Genomic DNA, 26,079 nt, shown 5'->3' with positions numbered 1-26,079 from the left:
TACTTTAACTGAGTAAAAAGAAAGTTCCTTTAGTTGCATGAAGTAGGTTCCAGTTGCATGAACGAGTGCTTCAGATGGTTTGTGAAAGCCTGTCTCTAATTTTAAAGGTGTCCTTATTCTTAATCTCCCCTACCAGTGAAAACAGGTGCTGAGCATTTACCCGATCAAAATCATTAAACTCTTAACCTCCTCGATCCTCTACTCATAACTTATTTCATCTGATATTATAATTTAAATTGCAGTAATAATTTTCCTTGATGATTTGATTGAAGGATTCATCTCTTTATGGAAACTCTGCAGAACACTGTAAAGAAGAAGCAGCTGCCTTTTACCTCAGGAATGGCAGTCCCTATCACCAGCCAAGCTTTCTTTCCCAGCGCTAGGAAATAGTTGCAGAGCAGAACTGCATGTTCCTCCTCATCACCAGCAAGTAAGTTCAGGAATTGCTGTTTCGATTGGAAAAAAAAAATTTGAGTTTAAAAGAAAATATCTTATCACTGTAGTGAATAAATGCATCCCAAACCATAACAGACTGAATAGTAGTTCACAGTAGTTCATAGATTCTAGGAGCAGGATTAGGCCATTCGGCCCATCATGTCTAATCCACCATTCAATCATAGCTGTTCTATCTTTCCCTCTCAACCCCATTCTCCTGCCTTCTCCCCATAACCCCTGACAACTGTACTAATTAGTAGCGACTCATTTGTTTCACCTGCACCAGTGCGCTATGTTACAATTAGATGGCATCTAAACACAGCATTCGGGCCATTAAAAATGTTAAAAAGGACACGGCCTGCAATGGGCAAGAGTTCAGCCTAAACTGCAAGCAATAACGTTTTTAAGGTCAGCCACTACCAGAGGCTAAGTGACATGTAAGATAACATGCTAATTTGGTTATAGATCAACACTTGGAAATAACAGAAGGATATCAAAAAGTGGTCCATAATGGCCAACACCATAGTTGGCTGGGGAAGATGTGCTAATGAGAAGGGTAAAAGGATGTGACCAATGGAACATGTAGGAGACTAGGGTGGGGGAGGGGCAGAAAGGGATATGCAGGAGTTACTTGAAATGAGACAAATCAACATTCATACTGCTTGATTGTAAACTGCCCATGCAAAACATGACGTGCTGTTCCTCCGGTTTGCATGTGGCCTCACTCTGACAGTGGAGGAAGCCCAGGACAGAAAAGTCAGAATGGGAATGGGAAGGGGAGTTAAAATGTATGGCTAGTGAGAAATCATGTAGGCCAAGGCGGATAATAAGTGTAAATGATCAGCAAAATGATTGCCAAGTCTATGCCTCGTCCCGCAGATATATAGGAGCCCACACAGGGAGCCCCGGTACAGTTGATGAGGTTGGAGGTGGTGCAAGTAAATCTCTGCCTCACCTGAAAGGACTGTCAGGGTTCCTGGATGAAGTCGAGGGAGGAGGTATAGGGACAGGTGTTGCATTTCCTGCGGTTCAGGGGAAAGTCCCTTGGGAGGAGTGGTTTGGGTGGAAAAGGATGAGTGAACCAGGGAGTTGTGGGGGGAATAGTCTCTGTGGAAAGCAGAAAGGGGTGGAGATGGGAAGATGTGATTTGTGGTGGGATCGTGTTGGAAATGACGAAAACATCGGAGGATGATGTGTTGTATACAACGGCTGATGGGGTGAAGGGCGAGGACTAGGGGAACTCTGTCCCAGTTACGACTGGGGGGAGGGGGAGCAACAGCTGAACTATGGGGTACAGAGGAAACACTTGTGAGGGCCTTATCTATGATAGAAATGGGGAACCCCCATTCCATATAGAGTCCTAGTATTTGAACACGCCATTTTGGGAACGGATGTGACAGATGGAGGAATTGGGAGTAGGGTATATAGTCTTAGGAAGAGGCAGGGTGGGAAGAAGTGTAGTCCAGATAACTGTGGGAGTCAGGTAGTTTGTAACAGATGTTAGTCGATTGTCTATCTCCTGTGATGGAGACGGTGAGATCAAAAAAGTGGTGGGAGGCGTCCGAGAAAAGTAGAATTTGTTGTGTAATATTGGGTGCAGCAAGGTTTCTGCAATATTATAAACACTCTTGCCTCCCACACACAAAATTAAAAATATTATAAGATTTCCTTTTCTGTCTTATATTTGCCTTTATGCCTTCAGGCATGTCAGCCATCGAAAAGTTAAAAGGGTGTAATTTTGTATTATTTTGTGAAATGTGCACACATCAGGATTTCCTTTTCTGGCAGCCTAAGCATTTATGCAGATGAATGCTGCCATTTCTTGGTTTCCATTGTTTGACCTTAATCTCATCAATGCACTTCTTCCCACCAACATGAAGCATGATAGCTAGACAGTCCCTCTCCTTCTCTCCCTCTCTCACTCATGCATGGACGCATCAGCTATCCTTTAGGCTTTTCAATAGAGATTCTACTTTATGCAGAATTATAGTCCATCATTAAGCTTGTAACAATTTCAACTTCTATGAACATTTTATCTCTGACGACCATTCAATGCAATAATTTCAATTTGCATTTATGCATTACTACTTTAGACCTGATTCAATCGTAAAAAATATATTGTTATGAGACAACTATATGTGCTAGAATGAGCATGTGCAATACCTCTTTACGAAACAGTCTGTGATTAGTTGGAGTTGGAGTTCATACCCAATATAGCGCCAGCCAAAAGCCTAAAGTTTGTTTAGTTTCTCTAACATTATATTATAACTAGAAAATGATAAAACTAAGAACAAAAAAAATCCTGAGTTAGAGCAATGAAGTTATAAAATTGCTTACATCTGAAGTGCACCATAAGTCACAGATTCCAGCAAAGGTTACACTGTCTGGTAGAAAGGGAATCAGAGAGACATAACGGGCCAGCAGTTCCTAAAACATATGGACAGATAAGATCAAGCAGTCATTTCCTGATGGTTAAAAATAAATTCTATTATGGAGTCATCAAAATATGGTTTATCTTCAATTAAAAAATAATCGTGGTTTGCCAATAACACATATACAACGCAATTTATGTGGCTAAGACTAAAATAGGACTCTTTTCAAAATGTTTACATATATTCAAAGTTATTTGCTGAAATTATTTTGTTGTAATTCATGTGCTTAAATGTTATATTTAAGCAGTTTATTTCAATAATGCCGAATGTGATTAAAAATGTTTCTGGAGTATGCAATTAACTATAAACAAAGGATTTAAAAAAAGTAATAAGCACAAAAAGGGAGGCAAATTCTGCCAAAATGTTCAAAATATTTATAAACGTTATTATTTCTGATAAACAGCGGCAATAGTATTTGACAATGATGTTTGCCCCTCCAAACTCTTGCTCATAAATCTCCCCAAATGTCCTCATCCAATGTTAGCAGAAGCAACTTGAAATACTAAGATGACCTCCATTAAGGCACAAAAGATGTGCAGAGGACTAAAGGTGAACTTTAACACTTTGAAAATTGGTGATAATGTTGGTAAGAAATTAACTTTATCCTTACGTTGGGAATCAATGAAGAGGTGTCACCAAATGAAAAAGATTAAATTAAAGGACAAATATCTGGATGGTAGGCCTACATTTTCTCTTTACTTTACAGGTAAATGAATCTGTAAATTTGCTGGACTATTTCTATGAAGAATATTTTTAAATATCTTAACATCTACAGTATAATCAAAGTTATTGCATAAACAAGACTCACCATCGTGGCCTCAGAACTATTAGGTAGCACATCCAGCAGCTCCTGGGGTGGAAAAAGTGGTTTAATGTATCTTGTAACAAAAACCATTTTGCCAGTGAGATCAGTGACTGTTGTAACACATCGACGATTACGAAACTTTTGGGCGACTTCCTTCTGGAACTTGTCAGCTCTTTGCAGTAGTTTCTCATCCTCCTGAGATTCAAACTGAAAATTTCAGAAAAGTTAGAATGTTTCAATAAGTATGTGAAAAGACTACTTTAAAGACCAGCCATGACAGAACCAGTGATATATCAGTAGAACAATTCATAAGAAATAATTAATAAAAAACTCAATCATCCACTCTGACAGGTATTATTTTGTGAATTGAACTAATCAATTACACAGGTTTTCTTCAAAATATTGATTGTACAATATGCTGAGGTAAAATGCAGATTTAAACCAAATTTTCAAGCCGAACCATTGATGTTTTGCTAGTATATTTAAAATGCTTACATTAAAAGATCAAGCAGTTAGGTCTGCAAGGCAAGAATTATTTTACCTTTTTCAGCATCTCAGTCATCTGCAAAGAAGCAGCAAAAGAAAGAAAAGAAAACGGAGACGGATATAAGATGCGAGAAGCAGACAGATTGTAGGCATCCAGATTGCAGTTATGAAATCTGAACAAATTAAAGTAAAAGTTCAGAATCTACAAAGATGGGAACAGACTTCCATACTCTAGGCCATTTTACACAGACAAGGAAATATACAATTGGAACATTTTGAGGAATCTTTAACTTTCTGATTCCACTAGGTGATTTGCTAATTATTTATTTTCAACAGTTGAAAAATCACATGCAGCATATGGCTACATTTCCCATACATGTGCTACTGGTTTTAATATCACAAAGTGGTGCAAAATTAAAAAAAATAATCTCTTACTAATTACGCCCAGATTATTCTTCAGAAAGTTCCAATTTTAATGCATGTTCTTTTCCCTATTTGGAGAACATGATCATTTCTTACTGACTTGTTCATTCAAACGTGTAACCCGACCAATGAAATGAAGTCAATATTGTAACACAGGAAATGCAGTGTTCAGCAAAAATTATATGTTTGCTGGGACACTGGAAGAGTTCCCCTATTCTTTTTTTCAATAAAACAATAATATTGTTTTTTCTACCTGACATGGAAGATTGGGCCTCTGAAGGACAACACCTATGACAATGAACCTCCCCATCATTGCTTCAATGTGGTGGTACACTATTATTGTAGCTAGTCCAAATGTCCCAATAATCAAACCACTGCAGCACGGTGGCGCAGCGGTAGAATTGCTGCCTTATAGCGAATGCAACGCCGGAGACCTGGGTTCGATCCTGACTACGAGTGATGTCTGTACAGAGTTTGTACCTTCTCCCCGTGACCTGCGTAGGTTTTCTTCGAGATCTTCGGTTTCCTCCACACTCCAAAGACATACAGATATGTAGGTTAATTGGCTTGGTAAAATGTTAAAATTGTGTGTGTAGGATAGTGTTAATATGCGCGGATCCTTGGTCGGTGCGGACCCGATGGGCCAAAGGGCCTGTTTCCGCGCTGTATCTCTAAACTAAACTAAACTAAACTAATAAAACACTGCAATTCACAAGGTGCTGGAATAAATCAGTGGGTCAAGCATCTGTGCAAGTAATGGATAGGTGGCGTTTTGGATTGGGACCTGCTGCGTTACTCCAGCAATTTGTGTTTTGCTCTAGCTTCCAGCTTCTGCAGTTATTTGTGTTTCCGTAATACTGCAATTCCCCAAATTGCAGGCAATTCTGCAAGGATAGGATAGGATATTAACAGCAGAGCAAAGAATATTAATGGTAAATATGCATACAATGTGACTATTAAATGAGAATTGTAAGTCATTCATTAGCAAGCTGCAAAGTTGCTGTTAGCAAATAAAATCCTCTCTGGTTACCTGAAACACACTGGCGAATATCGATGATATAAAATGGTGACATGGATTAATCCTAACTTCTACTACTTCCCTCACCCAAGTGATAACAATTCTATTGCAGCAGACCCAACCATAACACAGGAAATAACTGATCCACAACATTAGCTGCACTGTTACTGTTTCTTGAGCATTCTGTTTCTCCAGCTCAGCTCTTTTCCTAGTTCAGCACTCCTTAGATTTTGGCTCGACCAAGTGCCGTAACTATTCCCGAACACTAAATAAGTCAGTTTGTCCAATTTTCCATACGAGGAGAAGTTCAGTGTTCACATTGCAAGAACTGCCTTGAAACTGCACATCAGGACATCCCTGCAGAACTCCAGTCAGACTGTTACCTGACATGTTGTTGGGGCAGGGGAAAGAAGCAGGGTGGGGGCAGAGACTGTGAAAGGAGAGGCTGTGGAAGAGGGAGAGTGAAGGGGGTGCAAGATGGAGAAGGGGCGGGGGGGGGGGGGGGGGGGGGGGGGGGGGGAGATACGATTGTACTTAGGGAGAGTGATGGAGGGAGAGCAGGGGAAGTGTAACCTGAAACATCAAGAGTGAGCAGGGTTTGAAATCAAGGAAGCAAGGAATTTCACTGTGACTTGTCATATGTGACAATACAGCATTCAATTTAAAAAAAGCAAGCGAGAAGTCGAGGGAAAGATCATGGAATTATTAGATGATAGGTCTATTTGTGCAGGGAGGGACCTGGTGTGTGACTGAGAACCAAGCATAGTTTGCTTTGTTCATCTAAAGACCTTGGAGTTGTGGATAACCTGGACAGCCGGTTTTGGCATTGCTTGATCTGGTTTTGTAGGTGTAGGCTTGGATGATGTTGTGAGCTTTGAGCCTGATACAATTAAACCAGTTACATTCATAGACAGGTAGGAACAAGTTAAAAGACTGCTCAAAATTAAGCTGGCACAGATCTATGCTTTCATGTTTTACTTACAAATGGGAAGGGAAGCTTTGTTGCATACAAAGGATTTCAAAATATTTTTATTTACCTCGGGTTACCTTTAGTTTCTGAAACAAAAGAGCCAGGTGGCATTTCTTCTGGCCTCTTTTAATGCTACTGTAACTAGAATGACGTGCTTCATGGAACAATTCTGTTTTAATGGACACACCTGTGTATTGAGGCAAATAATACAACACCCTACTGGCCTGCAATGTAGAAAATAATCAGGAGTGGGGAGGTGAAGGAACAATCTGTTGAAGTTTATCACCAATAGACACTGATCTCGTCTCTATGACAGTATGCCTCAGCACATGTTGAACCCGGGCAAGTACCTCCTGGCCTGTAGTTATTTTGGATTTTACAGTCTCCGTCGTCCCTATTCTCTCCTCATTACCAAACAATTATTACTTATTAACTTTGGAGCAAATAAAGACTGAGTGAACTCCCATTTCCGAATTTGGCACTCGAGCAACTGGTGTGGCACGGTGTTTGTGGAAAATAACGAAAATTGCAATAATCGTCACCTTCCTGAGGGTAAATATGTATTTTGTCTTTGCCAAGACTCTGGTTAAATCATCTTGCCTCTTTTCATCAATTATTATGTCTCAGCATGTAGCTTCAGAAACAGAAAGAAAATGAAATAACTTTTCTGGTTCCACTGCCAATTATTGTTACAATTAGTTTAAAACTGGAAAAATAAAGCTAACAGAAAATTACACTCAGCCTACATTCTCCTTAGAGGCGCTCAAGGATGTGATTATTGCAATGTTTTTCCTGGCCTCTCATTTGTTCATGTGATATATACTCTTTCTCCCCTCTTGAGCTACAGCTGCCTTTATCCAGACCACTTACCCCTTATCCAGCACATCTAATTTGTTTATTGTATCTAAATACTGTTCTTCCCCTCTTTTAGTGCTCATGTAACGCTTCACCTCCCACACTCTCTTTCTCTCTCTCTGGTCTGAATCTTGTTACTGAGCTTCTCAGGAATTCCAAGGAAAATAAAATAAAATGTGTGTGGAATGAAAACATATTGTATGACAGTCCCAATGATCACCAACCCCACCAACTGTGCTGCATCAAACTGGCATGTAGTTCTTTTCTCTCAGCTGAAATGTCTGCAGAGTGTACCAATTATATTTTTATGTTGACCTTTCTGGAAAATATATACACTTAAACAAAACTGTTATTTGGTTTGGATTTAACATTGTAAATGGCAGACCTAAAATGGACAAGGAAGGTAATCTTGATGGAAGCAGTTTTAAATTAAGAATGTACATTACCTTTTCAATTACAGGTTCTCCAGGTACAAGATGAGGTTCAACAGTAATGAAGAGAGACAGATAAGAACCATCACTTAGGCTCCGAACTGCCTCCCATCCTCTTTCACTGGCTAGATTGCGTTCTTTGCTGTATCCAAGGAGGACTGGGGGTATATTAATTCTGAAGGTTCCATCAATCTGCAAGACAGATCATTTAAACACTATTGGAAAATTGTTGAAGAAATTGACTTAAGAGTGTCAAAGTATAAAATTGGTTTGGTTCAAATGAAGAAATGGTGGGCACATTGCATACCAACACATTGCGGCACAGAGATCCAGCTAATAGATCTGTTGTTTCACAGCACCGGAGACCCCAGGTTCAATCCTGACCTGTGTGGAATGTTCTCATTCTCTGTGACTGCATGTTTTGCTCCAAATGTTGCGGTTTCCTCCCACATCCCAAAGACATGCAGGGTTGTCAGTTAATTGGACTCTAAAATTGGACCTCATGTTTAGGGAGTGGAGGAGAAAGTAGGATAACATAGAACTAGTGTGAGCCGGTGATTGATGGGTCAGTGTGGATTTGCTGGGCCGAAGGGTCCGTTTGAATAAATGAATACTTTATTGTCACATGTGACAAGTCACAGTGAAATTCTTTGCTTGCATACCCAAGTAAGCAATAGTCGCCACATAAAGGGTGCTTACAAAGTTATAACGTGTCTTGCGCCAGGTCCTCTTTTGTTCTCCCCCCCCCCCCTCCCCCTCCCTCACGGCAGTCCCCCCAATGCCGGGTCCTCATTTGTTCCTCCTCACTCCTGCATGGTCTGTCCTCGTCCGTCAGTCGTCTCCCTCATCGACCACCGCACCGACCTCTCCACCACTGCCACCAGGTCCCCTCCCGATGCCTCCATGGCACCGATCCAGGCCCCAGCTGTGGGCTCTGTCGACTCGCAGGGCTCCGACTCCGATGTGCAAGGCTCCACGTAGGTTCTGGCCCGTGAGGCTTCTCCGCTGTTGCCTGGGAGGTGTCTGCATTATCTCCGTGAGGCTCCACTGATTCAAGCAGGCTTCACCGCCCCGCTTCTCCGCGAGCTCCTGGACAGAATCCCATGCTATATCACTCAACTAAAACTAAACTAAAACACCCAATAGCTGGCAAAGAGTGAACGTGCAAGGTTTATTTTGGTGTTAGTTGAGGGAGGAAAGTTAGCCAAGATGCTGAAATAGCAAATCTACTTCTTTGAATTGATTATTTCTTAATAAAATTATCCATTAAATGCTCTGGGATGTTGGTTTGAAATTTAATCGAAATGACGATACACAAAATTCACTAAAGCATTAACCCATTTAGACGTGCTTAAGTCCTGTAGTAGGAATGGAATGGGGGATGGGGAATGCTGGAAGATCTCAGTATGTTCCACTCTGCGGCCAGAAGATGCAGAGTTCGGTGGCAGTGGACAGTTGGGAAATTACTGGTCATGCTTTGCACGGACTTCAGACTTACACTTGCATGGAGATCTGCTAGCAGTTCTGTGCAGAACTGCTAGCAAAACCCAGGAGATCAGAAACGTGCACCTTCAAAACAAAGGGGCTATGCATATAATTCTCCAGCATGGGAAAACCCCCATATTATGTCATTGAAAAGAATGCCTGACAATTGATTTTTCTTTGACAATTTCCACAGTAGGGAACTGAGCTAATACATTTTAAATTCAGGGTCATTGAGGTCTGTTGGTGTTTGCAATGCTAACTAATTCCTATGTGCTCTATCCCACCATCAGACATCTTTAACAAAATGGTGCAAGAAAAACAAATACAATGAGGCAGAGAATAAGTGGGTGTAAAAATGATTTCATTCCAGATCTCTGCTAAATCCCTCCAGAGGAAATTTCCAAAGTAATTGCTTTGTCCTAAGTGTTTAACCAAGTCTGGCAAAATTGTATTCCTGTCCACTGATTGCATCGCTGAAAGCAAAACATCTGCTTTGGTAGGAGTAGGTCAATGTCAATAAAACAGCTGAGAACAAAATCGATTGAAGATGTGGGAGGCTGGGATAAGGAAATAACAAAAGACAGTCACAAAGTCATTTGCGTCTTATTTATCGTCGACAATTGATGGTACAAAATTAAATGTGACTCATCTAAGAATTGCGTGTAGCTGCATAATTTGCAAGAGTGTATGCTATAATTTCTAAAGGTCACAAACAATAAGGCTGTGGCAGCCACAAAATAAACATGCATAAATATGCACCTGAGATCTGCCCTGTTGTGCAAATTGTATAAAGTAGATATCAGATACATCAAGTTGCAACACATATTTCTCCTACGGATTTGTCCCAGAACGTGAACAAAAATGCTACAAGAAAATACTCTTGCAAAGTGCAAAGCTCTTACCCGGGACTGGGAGTAGATGGTAGTAAATGGGATATGCACAAAACCCAACCAGTGTTTCTCAGTGCGGGTATGAACGCCACTTCCACGCTCTCTATCATCCTAAAGACACAGAATGCATTTTAGAAATACTTGACACATAGATTATTCTGATTGGGATTATTTTGGTAAATAATTTAAAAAAAACTTTTCAAGTTTACCTCTAGAACATCATAAACAACTTCATCAAAAACATTGATGAAAACTTCATCTGTAACGGACTGCAGACTGGAAGTACTATAATCCCCATTAGGTGCTCTGGAATTAAGAATGAAATAAATGATTATTACAGGGTATTGATTTACAACTCTGCCATCCTTCGTATTTAATGGCAATCCCTTAAGAACTGAAGAAGACTAATCTTCCAAAAGTATTTAATTATAGGATAGACACAAAATGCTGGAGTAACTCATTGGGCCAGGCAGCATCTCTGGAGAAAAAGAATAGGTGATGTTTCAGTCAAGACCCTTCACCAGACTGATGAAGAGAGTCGACCCGAAACGTAACCTATTTCTTTTCTCCTGCCTGACCTGCTGAGTTACTCCAGCATTTTGTGTCTACCTTTGGTGTAAACCAGCATCTGCAGTTCCTTTTTTGCACATTGAATTATAAGAGGTGGTTATTTCTGGCCAGTTCTAAAGCTGGCTCTTTGAAAGAGCCATCCATTTAGTCCCATTCTTTTGCTCTTACCACATTGTCCCGTTAACTGCTTTTTAAGCACATATCCACAAAATCATAAAGACACTTTTAGATAAAATACAAAATATTAATATCAAAATAGCATATCAAAATTCAAATTAAAGAAAATCTAAGGACTGCAACAATAGACAATAGGTGCAGTAGTAGGCCTTCGAGCCAGCACCGCCATTCAATGTGATCATGGCTGATCATCCCCAATCAGTAACCCGTTCCTGCCTTCTCCCCATATCCCCTGACTCCGCTATCTTCAAGAGCCCTATCTCTTGAAAGCATCCAGAGAACCGGCCTCCACCCCCCTCTGAGGCAGAGAATTTCACAGATTCAGAACTCTCTGTGTGACAAAGTGTTTCCTCATCTCCGTTACCCCTTATTCTTAAACTGTGGCCCCTGGTTCTGGACTTCCCCCAACATCGGGAACATGTTTCCTGCCTCAAGCATGTCCAAACCCTTAATAATCTTATATGTTTCCATAAGATTCCCTCTCATCCTTCTAAAATACAGTATACAAGCCCAGCCGCTCCATTCTCTCAGCATATCACAGTCCCGCCATCCCGGGAATTAACCTTGTAAACCTACGCTGCACTTCCTCAATAGTAAGAATGTCTTTCCTCAAATTAGGGGACCAAAACTGCACACAATACTCCAGGTGTGGTCTCATTAGGGCCATGTACAACTGCAGAATTACCTCTTTCCTCCTTTACTCAACTCCTCTTGTTACGAAGGCCAACATGCCATTCGCTTTCTTCACTACCTGTTGTACCTGCATGCTTACTTTCATTGTCTGATGAACAATGAGATGATTTGTTTAAAACTGGCTCATGGATTCTTAGGTAGTAAACAGCTGGCAATTTGTGAGATTTTGTTACAACCTATCCTTGTTCACACTCGTGAAATAGTTCTAGTAAATGTCATGCTCGCATTATTTTGGAGCCTTGTCCACTACTGCAGCTTGGACAGGATGAGGGGAGGGCATAACTGAAATGGCTGCTGACCCAACACTGTGAACAATTTCATTTTCTAAGTTTATTTAGGCTGAGTTTATAATTATACCAATGGAACTACTGCACCAACTGCACTCAATCCTTTTTTATGGATCTTTGATCTTTCCTCTGTATCTGCAGTGGTCCAAAAATGTAAAGCTATATTTTGTACTCTGGTATTTTTCTGTTTGCACTACCCGTGATATTCGTGTTTAGTTTGATCATGTAGAATATGATCTGATGGCACACCGACTACAGATGTTCACTGTACTTCAGTACATGGAACAATTATAAACCATAAGACATCGGAGCAGAATTAGATGATTTGGCCCTTTGAGTCTACTTTGCATTCAATAATGGCTGATCTTTTTTATCCCCTAAAATCTATTCTTCTCCCCATAATCTTTGACACTCTTACTAATCAAGAACTTGTCAATGCTTTAAAAATACCCAATGTTTTGGCCTCCACAGCTGTCTGTGGCAATGAATTCCACAGATTCACAACTCTCTGTCTAAAGAACTCTCTCTCTAAAGTTCAAGTTCAAGTGAGTTTATTGTCATGTGTCCCTGTATAGGACAATGAAATTCTTGCTTTGCTTAAGCACACAGAAAATAGTAGGCATTTACTACTAGAGAGCTCTCTCTCTAAAGAAAATCTTCCTCTTCTCCATTCTAAAAGTAAGTCTTCTTATTCTGAGGCTGTGCCCTCTGGTTCTAGACTTCTATTTTTGGAAATATTCTTTCCACGTCCACTCTGTCTCGGCCTTTTATTTTTCACTGCATTTCAATGAAATCTCCCCTCATCCTTCTAATCTCCAGCGAGTACAGGCCCAGAGCTATCAAACGCCCCTCATACATTAACCCAATTATACTTGGGATCATCCTCGTAAATCTTCTCTAACCCTCAGACTGCAAGCAGATCCTTCCTGAGATATGCAGCCCAAAACTGCCAACATATTCCAAATGTGGCCACACCAGTGTCATTTAAAGCCTCGGCATGACATCCTTGCTTTTATATTCTAGTTTCCAATGCCAAATGAATACTGGCATTGCATTTGCCTTCTTTACCATCCCCAACCTGCTCATTAAACTTTTGGGAACCTACACCAGCATTCTCCAGTTCCAATATCTGAATTGTCTTCCCATTTAGAAGGTAGTCTACTCTTTTATTCCTTCTATCAAAGTGCATGACAGTACACTATGCTGAACTGTTTTCCATTTGCGACTTCTTTGTCCACTCTCTCAACCTGTCCAAGACCTTCTGCATATTTTCTGCTCGTTGAACAATAATTGACCCCCTATCTATCTTCGTATCATCTGCTAATGTGGCCACAAAGTCATCAATTCCATCATCCCAATAGTTAACAATAATGTGAAAATCAGCAGATCCAATGACAACTAGTTACTAGCAGTCAACCAGAAAAGGTTTTATTGGTCTTCTAAACAAATAACCTTATTACAATAATCCTGACTGTTTTTCATGTGGCCATTTGAAACTTTAGAAATTGGTATTCTCGAAGGCAGGGAAATCAGATGGATCTATTTGGCCTTCATCCGAATCAATCTTCTTTATGAGTTACCTGAATGGGAGTTCCAGTTCTTCATTCCAGTTAGGGTTTGGGCCATCTAGAGTAGCAGTTTGACGGACTATACGTTGAAATGAAACCTCCACAAAAGGATGCACTGAAACCTTTGACAAAATAGGTATTCCAATTATTAGAATGTTTAAGATATTGACATTGTCATGTCATCAGAACTTCCTTAGCTAAATAATGTTTACTCAACATCTATAAACAAAACTACTCAGAGCAGGGAAAATCAAAAGACATTGTAACTTCAAAATATTTTTACTTTGAACATTCATGCGAGTTAATTGAACTAAATGGCAAAAATATCTAAATGGACCTGTCAAATGCGCAAGTTGCATTTCAAAAGGAACTTCAACAAAATAAAATACATCAAGGTACAAAGTAAATAATTTATTGAACAGAATTTTACCCTGCCCCACATCAGAAATGTTAGGGTAGATGGTAAAAAGCTGCACAGACATTGAGTTTTTAAGGCCATGGAGGAGGAGAGATTTAGGGGAACGAATGCAGAATTTTGGGATCGTTTGATCTGTGGTCACTTATTGAGGCTTTATTACAGTGGCTTGCAAAAGTATTCATACCCCTTGAACTTTTCCACATTTTGTCACGTTACAACCAGAAACGTAAATGTATTTTATTGGGATTTTATGTGATAGACCAACACAAAGTGGTGCATAATTGTGAAGTGGAAGGAAAATGATACATGGTTTTCAAATTCTTTTACAAATAAAAAACTGAAAAGTGTGGCGTTCAAAAGTATTCAGCCCCCCTGAGTCAATACTTTGTAGAACCACCTTTCGCTGCAATTACAGCTGCGTCTTTTGGGGTATGTCTTTACCAGCTTTGCACATCTAGAGACTGAAATTTTTGCCCATTCCTCTTTGCAAAATAGCTCAAGCTCAGTCAGATTGGATGGAGAGCGTCTGTGAACAGCAATTTTCAAGTCTTGCCAGAGATTCTCAATTGGATTTAGGTCTGGACTTTGACTGGGCTATTCTAACACATGAATATGCTTTGATCTAAACCATTCCATTGTAGCTCTGGCTGTATGTTTAGGGTCGTCGTCCTGCTGGAAGGTGAACCTCCACCCCAGTCACAAGTCTTTTGCAGACTCTAACAGGTTTTCTTCCAAGATTGCCCTTTATTTGGCTCCATCCATCTTCCCATCAACTCTGACCAGCTTCCATGTCCCTGCTGAAGAAAAGCATCCCCACAGCATGATGCTGCCACCACCATGTTTCACAGTGGGGATGGTGTGTTCAGGGTGATGTGCAGTGTTAGTTTTCCGCCACACATAGCGTTTTGCATTTAGGCCAAAAACTTCAAATTTGGTCTCATCTGACCAGAGCACCTTCCTCCACATATTCGCTGTGTCCCCCACATGGCTTGTGGCAAACTGCAAACGGGACTTCTTATGGCTTTTTTTCAACAATGGCTTTCTTCTTGCCACTCTTCCATAAAGGCCCGATTTGTGGAGTGCACGACTAATAGTTGTCCTGTGGACAGATTCTCCCATCTGAGCTGTGGATCTCTGCAGCTGCTCCAGAGTAACCATGGGTCTCTTGGCTGCTTCTCTGATCAATGCTCTCCTTGCCCGGCCTGTCAGTTTAGGTGGACGGCCATGTCTTGGTAGGTTTGTAGTTGTGCCATACTCTTTCCATTTTCGGATGATGGGTTGAACAGTGCTCCGTGAGATGTTCAAAGCTTGGGATATTTTTTTTATAACCTAACCCTGCTTTAAACTTCTCCACAACTTTATCCCTGACCTGTCTAGTGTGTTCCTTGGGCTTCATGATGCTGTTTGATCACGAATGTTCTCTAACAAACCCTTTGAGGCCTTCACAGAACAGCTGTATTTATACTGAGATTAGATTACACACAAGTGGACTCTATTTACTAATTAGGTGACCTGAAGGCAATTGGTTGCACTGGATTTTATTTAGAGGTATCAGAGTAAAGGGGGCTGAATACTTTTGCACGCCACACTTTTCAGTTTTTTATTTGTAAAAAAATTTGAAAACCATGTATCATTTTCCTTCCACTTCACAATTATGCGCCACTTTGTGTTGGTCTATCACATAAAATCCCAATAAAATACATTTACGTTTGTGGTTGTAACGTGACAAAATGTGGAAAAGTTCAAGGGGTATGAATACTTTTGCAAGCCCCTGTATATTAGCAGACTTCATCATACAGTAAAATCCTTGAAGGGGGCAAATGGTTTTCATTAGTTGATAATTTAGAAATGTAAACGGACAGAGCATAGTGATAAAAAATGTCAAGATAGTTCTCACATTGAGTGAATTGATTTAGTATATATTTGCATTTAGAACCAGGGAAAATAAATTAAACAAATAAATTGAGTTTAATTTAGTTTCCAAGATAGACACAAAATGCTGGAGTAACTCAGTGGAACAGGCAGCATCTCCGGAGAGAAGCAATGGGTGACTTTTCGGGTCGAGACCCAGCTTCAGACTTTCTGTCCTCGGCCTCCTCCATTGTCAGAGACAATAATTTAGTTTCCACAGTTATATTGATGTGGAAACATCAGTTATATACAGTTATATTCCACTGATGGGATAAACATGGGCAAAGGTGCCAGGGATAACATGGTCAGCTGTAGGTGCTCTGTGGGTCAGGCAGCATCTCGGGAGGGAATGGACAGGCAATGTTTCGAGGCGGGACCCTTCTTCAGTCCAATTAGTCTGTTCCATTCCATCCACTAATGCTGCCTGACCCGCTAAGTTCCTCCAGCACTGTGTGTTTTGCTCAAGATTTCTGCAAAAACAGTCTCTTATGCCTACCAAAAGAATATCAAAATGTAACTAACTGGAGAGAGTAGAAGAATCCTTGGTTTGACCAGTCACTTAACTGATGGCATCTCTGAGAATATAAGTCTGGTCACATGTAGGTCCCATATACCTTTATATTTTCTGATTGTTTCATACCTGGTCAGTAAACCACTCCGGGCTTTGAGCTGATATCTGGGGTGGCTGAGAGGTTGGAAATGTTTCACTAACAGATCTTGCAGATCTGGAAGTTAGTGCTGGTCTGCAGAAAGAATAACAGAAATAGTGTGAACATTTAAGAGGCATCTGGAAAGATACTTAAATGAGGAAGGCAGGTGAAATTAGTATATTTGGCACAGGTGGGCCATGGGCTGAAGCATACGTTTCTATGCTGTACAATTCTAAGACAAACATTTATTTGATTATTTCTTTTTCAGCATATCTAGAAACAAACATAGAGTTCCTTTTATAAAAAAAGAAAATCTTAATGATAATTTGTCTCCACCAATATTTACTTGTGTGAAGATTTAAAAAAACAAAAACTATACTGCAAAGAGATTCTCCTACCTTCCCATGGATTTACGTATTGGTATGTCATAGGCTCGAATAATGTTCACCAGAAGTTTAATATCTCCATCAGAAAGGTTTTGGGCCGTGACCTTCTTCCTCTCTTTTCTTCGTGGTCTAAGTGGCCTCCTCGGTTCCGCCAGTCTGAACAGATTGACACCTAACATACTATAAAAGAAAGCATATTTAAAAAATATTGCAATTTTCTCGTCACATTTTTTAAACTTCCAGATAGTTTTAACTTTGCGTACATTTAAGAAGCTATACAAAATCAAAGAAAATATTGGTTTCAATTTTAATGAAAATTATATAAAATGTTTTAATAATTATAAACAGTTAATATGAGCTAAAGTGATAACATGGAAAGGAAAGATATGAAAAACGTAACATACCGTGATTCACCAGAACTGTACAGAAAGTGCAAGAAATAAAGAGACATGAAGATATATGAAAAGAAACCAACACTAAAGCAGACAGACACAGTACTTTGCACAAAAGATAGTTGTTACGATCAGAGGCAAGTATCAAAGTATTAAACCAGGTTTAAGGTAAAAGTATTAGAAAGGAACCAAGAAAGAGAATGAGTTTTGTGTTATGTTTTGAGATTTTACTATGTTATTTTTTCAATATTTTAATTTTTAGTTTTAGAAATGGAGCATGGTAACAGGCTCTTCAGCCCATGGAGTCCACGCCGACTATCATTTGCCGTTTCACACGAGTTATATGTTATCCCACTTATGCATCCACTTACAACACTCCAGGGACAATTTATAGAGGCCAATTTTCCTACAGATCCGCACGTTTTTGGCATGTGGATGGAAAAATTGGAGCACCTGGAGGAAACCCACGCAGTCCAGGGAGAACATGCAAACTCCATGCAGACAGCACCCGAGATCAGGATTGAACCCGGGTTTCTGACGCTGTGAGGCAGCAGCTCTACTGACTATGTCACTTCGTGTGAGGGAGTCATACAGTAGAAAAATGGGTCATTTGGCCCAACAGGCCTGTACAGACAGAGACACAAGGACATGTAGATACTAGAATGTTGAGCAAACCACAGAGTGCTGGAGTTAAGTTTTCAAAACTAATCCCCAAAAATCCTTAATGTCTTTGGCCCAGAAACAAGGCATAATCTGTATCTGGCAAGATCCTTCAGATCCAAATGGAATACTTAATACAAATGAATGTTACTATAATATTAGCAGATGGAATATCAGCATGAAGCCTTCATGCAAAATTCTGAACTTCAATTCTACCTCCAAGAAATATTCATTTTCTCTTGGGTACAGTTACTGTTTAGATTATAAACCCAGGAAACATTCAGGAAACAGACAAGCAGTAACATGAGACAATAAATAAGGCCATAATATGCTTCTAATTGATCAATCCAAGAATAATTGTTGAATCCATCACAAATGATCTAAGTTTACTGGTCCATGGATCAGCACATGGTGCATAACTTACATGCAGGATTCCATTCAACTTATTGCAATGGCCTCAGAAGAGCTACAAAACTAGGAGTTTTCGCTTTACGATGTAATTATGGCATCCTTGAATCTCAGATGTATGATGCAGGACACATATAAGGTCATTATAGGCATAGCATAATACTGGAGTCATTATAGGCATTATTAACCACTAGAGTCTTTTTGGCAAAAGGGCTAAACCTCTCAGGCTGAGGAAATGACAACTATACATTGCTTTATAACTACACAACTAATGGAATTATTACATTATATTAATTGTGTACACAGCTGATAGAAACAGTTTCTAAAGCTACCACAAAAAAAACTCAATTGGCTAAAGCTCACGCAATAATTGTGAAATGTACATCAATTTAAAATCATTTTAGAAGAAAATACAATAACAGCAGATGACGCAAAAAGCAAATAGTTCAACTCTTGATTTTACACGAGTTATTTTCTCAGTCAGCATAACCTTTACAAGGTAAATTTTCATTAAGCTAAGAAAAAAAGACAAAAATATTGAAATGTTCTTATAATCTCAAATGTAACACGTTGAATTAATTATATTCAGTGCACAGAACACCAGATGAACCGATAATTCTGAAAATAAATGGACAAGAAGAACATTAAAACAGAAAAGAACAAATCACGTTTCTGTGAATGATCTTCACTTCATCCTTGCAATGAGCACATGACATTCCAATGCTAGAAGTGAAGTACAATGTGGTAAGTCAATTCTTCCATGAAGTGGATTTTAAAATATAAGGTAAGGATGGCTTTAAATGAGGGGGAAAGATTAATGGGGATAATGTACGGGGCAATTTTATTTTAGAGTGTGGAGGGTGCCTGTGTAATTATGCTCCTAGAGCTAAACCCCCTTAGTCTAGTTCAGTAAAACACCGAGTCAAGCACTGGACCACTAAACTTTTATTTTATGAAACAATAACGAATTCCCTCTACGGACCTCACCTTATCAGATATTTCAATCTAGGAGCTAGACTTCCTGGCACCTGGTACACAGAAAATGACCAAACAGTTTCTGCAGATGCAATGATCCTCCATTTTATATATCGCCATCTCATTCCACTCTCTGGCTATTGGGAAGACCAGACCCATTTTATTGTTGAAAAATAATTCCATAGACACAAAAAATCATTAAGGAACATTCCAAGAGAAGAGCAACTGGAATCTTCATATTGCTATTATTTTTCCAAATACCGCAATTGTGAATAGTGTGATTAGATGCATTACAGAGTGCAAGCGTAATACAAAAACACAGCACATGAGCCATTTAAAAAGAAAATTAAAAAAAAAAAAATTTCAAAAAGACAATTAATAGAATCATAATTTGTTAACATATTAATCTTTAACAAAATTTAACAGAATTATGAATGAACAGAATTATGAATCTAACCCTATATCACACACACACACAAACTGTTCCCCTGCAACGCAGAGAGGGATTTACAAAGTCGGGTCGGGTTACTGAAATGGATGTAAAAAAGGCTCACGTTCCGCTCCGTTGCGTACTACACGTCAGCCCATTGCATTTAGCAGGAGTGGTCTATCTATAGGATCTTTGGTATTAACCAGCATCTACAGTTTTTTGTTTCTTAAAGCAAGACTCCAGTCTCAAAAGACTGGATCCTTTCCCACCCACCCCTCTCCAATCACCACTTAGCACCCAATTACCCACCCCCTCCATGTTGCACAACATCACTTCTCCATCATCAACAATAAAAATAGAGGAGGTGAGAGGCTGTTCAGAAAACAGACAAGCTGGAAATCTCCAGGACCGGACAATGTTTCCCCCTCTACTCTCAAAGCACATCTCAGGCCTGCAGACCCTCAGCATAGGAGCACCGCAAGGCCTGCGTACTCCCCTCTCCTCTCTCTATACAAATGACTGCACCTCCACTGATTCCTCTGTCAAACTTCTCAAGTTTGTGGATAACACAACCCTGATTGGACTGACCCAGGATGGGGAGGAATCTGCCTACAGACAGGAAGTGGCACAGCTGGCGTCTTATAGACAATAGACAATAGGTGCAGGAGTAGGCCATTTGGCCCTTCGAGCCAGCACCGCCATTCAATGTGATCATCCCCAATCAGTGTCTCGTTCCTGCCTTTTCCCCATATCCCCTGACTCCGCTATTTTTAAGAGTCCTATCTAGCTCTCTCTTAAAAGCATCCAGAGAACCCGCCTCCACTGCCCTCTGAGGCAGAGAATTCCACAGACTCACCACTCTCTGTGAGAAAAAGTGTTTCCTCGTCTCCGTTCTAAATGGCTTACTCCTTACTCTTAAACTGTGGCCCCTAGTTCTGGACTCCACACCAACATCGGGAACATGTTTCCTGCCTAGCTTGTCCAAACCCTTAACGATGTTATACGTTTCAATGAGATACCCTCTCATCCTTCTAAACTCCAGAGTGTACAACCCCAGCTGCTCCATTCTCTCAGCATATGACTGTCCCGTCTTCCCGGGAATTAACCTTGCAAACCTACGTTGCACTCCCTCAATAGCAAGAATGGCCTTCCTCAAATTAGGGGACGAAAACTGCACACAATACTCCAGGTGTGGTCTCACTAGGGCCCTCTACAACTGCAGAAGGACCTCTTTGCTCCTATATTCAATTCTTCTTGTTATAAAGGCCAACATGCCATTTACTTTCTTCACTGCCTGCTTGGTGCCATCGCAACAACCTGGGGCTTAATGCTCTTAATTGAATTGATTGCAGACTTTAGGAGAGCTCTCCCTCCCCTCACCCCACTCACCATCAACATCACCACAGTCACATCTGTGCAGTCTTTTAAATTCCTGGGAACCATCAACTCCAAGGATGTTAAATGGGGGGGGGGGGGGGGGGGGGGGGGGGGGGGGGGGGGGGGGGGGGGGGGGGGGGGGGGGGGGGGGGGGGGGGGGGGGGGGGGGGGGGGGGGGGGGGGCACCATCGACACCACAGTCGAAAAGGCACAATAGAGGATGTACTTCCTGCGGCAGCTGAGAAAGCACAATCTGCCACAGGCAATGGTGGTCCAATTCTATATGGCCATCGTAGAGTCTGTTCTCACATTCTCCATCATGATCTGGTTTGGCTCAGCCACCAAACACGACATACGGAGGCTGCAGCGAATCGTCAGTTTATCTGAGAAGATTATTGGCTGCAACCTTCCCTCCATTGACGAAGTGTTCACTGCAAGGGCCAGGAAGCGAGCGGGTGAGATCATCTCAGACCCCTCTCAATCTGGCCACAATCTCTATGAATCACTTCCCTCTGGAAGGCGACTCCGGACTGCCAAAGCTGCCACAGCCAGACATAAAAACAGTGATTTCCACGACTAGTAGCTCAACTCCATAACCAAAAATCTGCAGCCTCCTTTTGCTCTGGTATTTTATTTAATTCACGTTTAATCGATAATGTTTTATTATTCATGTGTTATGTGTCTTTCCTAAGTGTCACTGTATGTCATGTTGTCACTTGCGGGTGGAGCACCAGGGCAAGTTCCTTGTATGTGAATACATGACCAATAAAGCTATTCATTCATTCACTCTACATTGTTGCTACTCATGTTCCAATTTAGAAGTCTTAAAGTACTACAACAATAGTTAATATTATGGTCATTTGAGGGGGAATTTTACATTCCAAGGCATACATTGGCCCAGTTATTTCTCCTGCTTTTCAATGTGCAATGGTTTCATTCTTAAACTATATGAAGAGAAAATGATAAGAAAAAAAATAGTGGCCTCTGGATATTTAATATTGACAAAATATTGAATTCTATCCGAAACAGAAGATAAATGCAGGTTACTTACTTACATACTTACTTAATTAGAGTATGACATTATATTTACCTTATGCTGGGGACTGCCTCTTCAATAACCATATCTGGTAAGGTATAATGATGCTTTGCCAGCAGAAACCTGCTTGTTACAGAGTCCCGAACCTAAGAAGACAAATATTTATCAAATGTTATAACCATATAACAATTACAGCACGGAAACATGCCATCTCGGCCCTTCTAGTCTGTGCCAAACACTTACTCTCACCTAGTCCCATCTACCTGCACTCAGACCATAACCCTCCATTCCTTTCCTGTCCATATACCTATCCAATTTATTTTTAAATGATAAGATCTAACTTGCCTCCACCACTTGCACTGGAAGCTCATTCCACACAGCTACCACTCTCTGAGTAAAGAAGTTACCGCTCATGTTACACCTAAACCTCTGTCCCTTAATGCTCAAATCATGTCCTCTTGTTTGAATCTTCCCTACTCTCAATGGAAAAAGCTTATCCACGTCAACTCTGTCTATCCCTCCCATAATTTTAAAGTACTCTATCAATTCCCCCCTTAACCTTCTGCGCTCCAAAGAATAAAGACCTATCTTGTTCAGCCTTTCTCTGTAACTTAGGTGCTGAAACCCAGGCAACATTCTAGTAAATCTCCTCTGTACTCTCTCTATTTTGTTAACATCTTTCCTATAATTTGGCAACCAAAATTGTACACCATACCCCAGAATTGGCCTCACCAATGCCTTCTATAACTTTAACATTACAACCCAACTAAATGTTGTTCTTCAATTTTGTACTTCCACAGAATTTCAGAAAGCAATCCCTACACACATGCAAATTCTGCTACATAATAGTTTGACAATTATTACCAAATTCTTTGTAATCTATAAATATGAACAGATGTAACTATAGTAACTACAAACCAGTCAATTATCATAAGGTCATATGGAATAGTAGAAATGAAATCTACTCCGCCATTCAATCATGGCTGATCTATCCTTCTCTCCTAACTCCATTCTCCTCCCCATAACCTCTGACACCTGTACTAATCAAAAATCTATCTATCTCTGCCTTAAAAATATCCAGATGGCCTCCAGAGCCTTCTTTGGCAAAGAATTCCACAGATTCACCACCCTCCGATGAAAGAATGTGTCCTCATCTCCTTCCTAAAAGAAACAATAATCAAGCTCCGAATCAGCTGTAAATTCCACAATGTAGATTGATCAAGGAAAACTAGCATGGCATTCTTAAAGGCAAATCTTATTGGCTGTACAATTTGAGTTTGGGTTTAATTTATTATCATGTATACTGAGATAGAGTGAATAGCTTTTGTGGTGTGCTAACCAGTCAGCGGAAAGACTACTGGCCACATCTTCTCATCTCCACCCCTTTCTGCTTTCTGTAGAGGCCGATCCCTCCGCAATTCCCTACTCAACCCGTCCCTTCGCACCCAAATCACCCCCTCCCCAGGTACTTTCCTAGGCAACTGCAGAAGATGCAATACCTATCCCTTTACCTCCTCCCTCGAAGGACCTCAACAGCCTTTTCAAGTGAGGCAGAGGTTCACTTGCACCTCCTCCAACCTCATCCACTGTATCCGCTGCTGCAGGTGTCAACTCCTTTATATCGACGAGACCAAGCACAGGCTCAGCGATCTTTTTGCATAACACCTCAGCTCTGTCTGCCTTAACCTACCTGATCTCCCAGTTGCTCAGCACTTTAACTCCCTCTCCCATTTGCAATCTGTCATTCCCAATCCTCCATTGTCAGAGTGCTGCCCAGAGCAAATTGGTGGAACAGCACCTCATATTTTGCTTGGGTAGTTTACACCCCAGCGGTATGAACAATTACTTCTCTAACTTCAAGTAGTCTTGCTTTCCCTCTCTCTCCATCTCCTCCCCCTTCCCAGTTCTCCCACCAGTCTTACTGTCTCCGACTGCATTCTATCTCTGTATCGCCCACTCACTTGACATCTCCAGTGATGCTGCCTGTTCCGCTGAGTTACTCCATCAATTTGTGTCTACCAGTGGAAAGACAATACATTTTTAACCCTGTTGATGATACAAACTCGTATGTCGAATGAATTGTGAGGATAGTTATAAATGGGATAACAGTATAGGTAAAAGCATTGCGGGAAAAAATTAAAATCAACAAACAGAATGATATGATAGGAAGAATGAAAAGAGACAATATAAATGGGGTACTAAAATTCAGAAATTGTTGAAAATGCTCTGGCATATTAAGAAAATGGTTTAAAAGGCATTGGGGTCTTATGCTTTATTTATAAAGGAATTACAAAGAATTGAGTACAAAAGCAAGGATGTTGTTAAGTCAAGCAGTTTCTCCGCAGTGACTTCAGTGTTGCATCTAATTGTGGACACACTAGTTTAGGGAAAAAAGGGGAATCTGAGAGGCTGCAGAAAATTAGAAGGGTTCACGGGATAAATTACTTGTCGGGATTGCCTCAAGAATTTGGGTTGTGCTCCTCAAAAATGCAAGGTTACAAAGATTCTGGTAGACATTTGCAATCAAGAAGGATATACAGAATGAATTGAATCATTCCCCTTAGTGGAAGGTGCTAGGAAGACTTTTCTGCATTGCAAATGACTCAAATTTGAAGCAGGAATGACAACCAGGAAGAGTAGAGGAAAGCTTCAACCTTGGAATTCAAAAGGAAATTGGTTGTTATTGAAATGAAAATGATTTGCTGGATGATGGCATCAGCCAGATTGCTTACACACAGCTGTGAAGGGCCAAATTGCCTCACTCTATGTGCAATCTTTCTTTGATTCAACAGCTACATGACTGGAAATTCCTACAACAATAAAAATAGAGGAGGTGGAGAGGCTGTTCAGAAGAAAGAAAAAAATGGAAATCTCCAGGACTGGACAATGTTTCCCCCACTACCCTCAAGCTCTGTGCCAAACAACTGGCACCGGTCTACACAGACATTTTCAACCAGTCCCTGCAAACCTGTACTGTCCCTGCCTGCTTCAAAGTCTCCACTATTGTCCCTTTAGCCAAAGAGGCAAGGATTACTGGTCTTAATGATTACAGTCCTGTCGTACTGACCTCTGTGGTCATGAAGACCCTTGAAAGACTTGTGCTGGCCAAGCTGAAAAATATCACAAAATATCACCCCTGCTGGACCCTCTGCAGTTTGCATATTGGGCCAATAGATCTGTGGATGATGCAGTCAACCTGGGCCTGCACTTCATCCTCCAGCACCTAGACCGTCAGGGGACCTATGCGAGGATTTTGTTTGTTGATTTTAGCTCTGCATTCAACACTATTGTGCCAGAGCTACAACACTCCAAACTTTCCGAGTTGACTGTATCTGAACCCCTGTTGGTGGATCACCAGCTTCCTGACAGACAGGAAGCAGCATGTGAGGCTGGGAAAGCACATCTCAGACCCGCAAACCCTCAGCATAGGAGCACAGCAAGGCTGTGAACTCTCCCCTCTCCTCTACTCTCTCTACACCAATGACTGCACCTCCACTGAATCCTCTGTCAAGCTTCTGCAAGTTTGTGGATGACACAACCCTGATTGGACTGATCCAGGATGGGGAGGAATCTGCCTACAGACAAGAAGTGACACAGCTGGCGTCCTGGTGCCATCGCAACAATCTGGAGCTCAATGCTCTTAAGTCAGTGGAATTGATAATAGACATTAGGAAAGCACCCCCTCCCCTAATACCACTCACCATCAACAACACCACAGTCACATCTGTTGAGTCTTTTAAGTTCCTAGGAATCATCATCTCCAAGGATGTTAAATGGGGGGCCACCATCGACTCCACACTCAAAAAGGCACAACAGAGGATGTACTTCCCGCGGCAGCTGAGGAAGCACAATCAGCCACAGGCAATGATGGTCCAATTCTATACGGCCATCGTGGAGTCTGTCTTCACCTT

At 40.8% G+C, this 26,079-nt stretch overlaps 1 protein-coding gene across 1 annotated transcript in view; it reads right to left on the bottom strand.

Moving 5' to 3' along the window:
* Window positions 1-26,079, bottom strand: part of cc2d2a (coiled-coil and C2 domain containing 2A) — a 127,374-nt gene that overhangs the window by 12,185 nt on the left and 89,110 nt on the right. Inside the window, exons 25-34 of the mRNA XM_033025732.1 lie at window positions 22,223-22,314; window positions 16,903-17,070; window positions 16,495-16,597; window positions 13,538-13,647; window positions 10,440-10,536; window positions 10,243-10,341; window positions 7,871-8,047; window positions 3,676-3,879; window positions 2,773-2,862; window positions 333-446 (exon numbers count right to left, since the gene is read on the bottom strand). Coding sequence (XP_032881623.1) covers window positions 333-446; window positions 2,773-2,862; window positions 3,676-3,879; window positions 7,871-8,047; window positions 10,243-10,341; window positions 10,440-10,536; window positions 13,538-13,647; window positions 16,495-16,597; window positions 16,903-17,070; window positions 22,223-22,314 — 1,254 coding nt within the window. The remainder of the gene's footprint in view (window positions 1-332; window positions 447-2,772; window positions 2,863-3,675; window positions 3,880-7,870; window positions 8,048-10,242; window positions 10,342-10,439; window positions 10,537-13,537; window positions 13,648-16,494; window positions 16,598-16,902; window positions 17,071-22,222; window positions 22,315-26,079) is intronic.

This window comes from Amblyraja radiata, chromosome 1 (genome assembly GCF_010909765.2).
Source record: "Amblyraja radiata isolate CabotCenter1 chromosome 1, sAmbRad1.1.pri, whole genome shotgun sequence".
Lineage (NCBI taxonomy): Eukaryota > Metazoa > Chordata > Chondrichthyes > Rajiformes > Rajidae > Amblyraja > Amblyraja radiata.
Note: the sequence above shows the minus strand (reverse complement) of the source record. Positions and strands in the feature narration are given on the sequence as shown.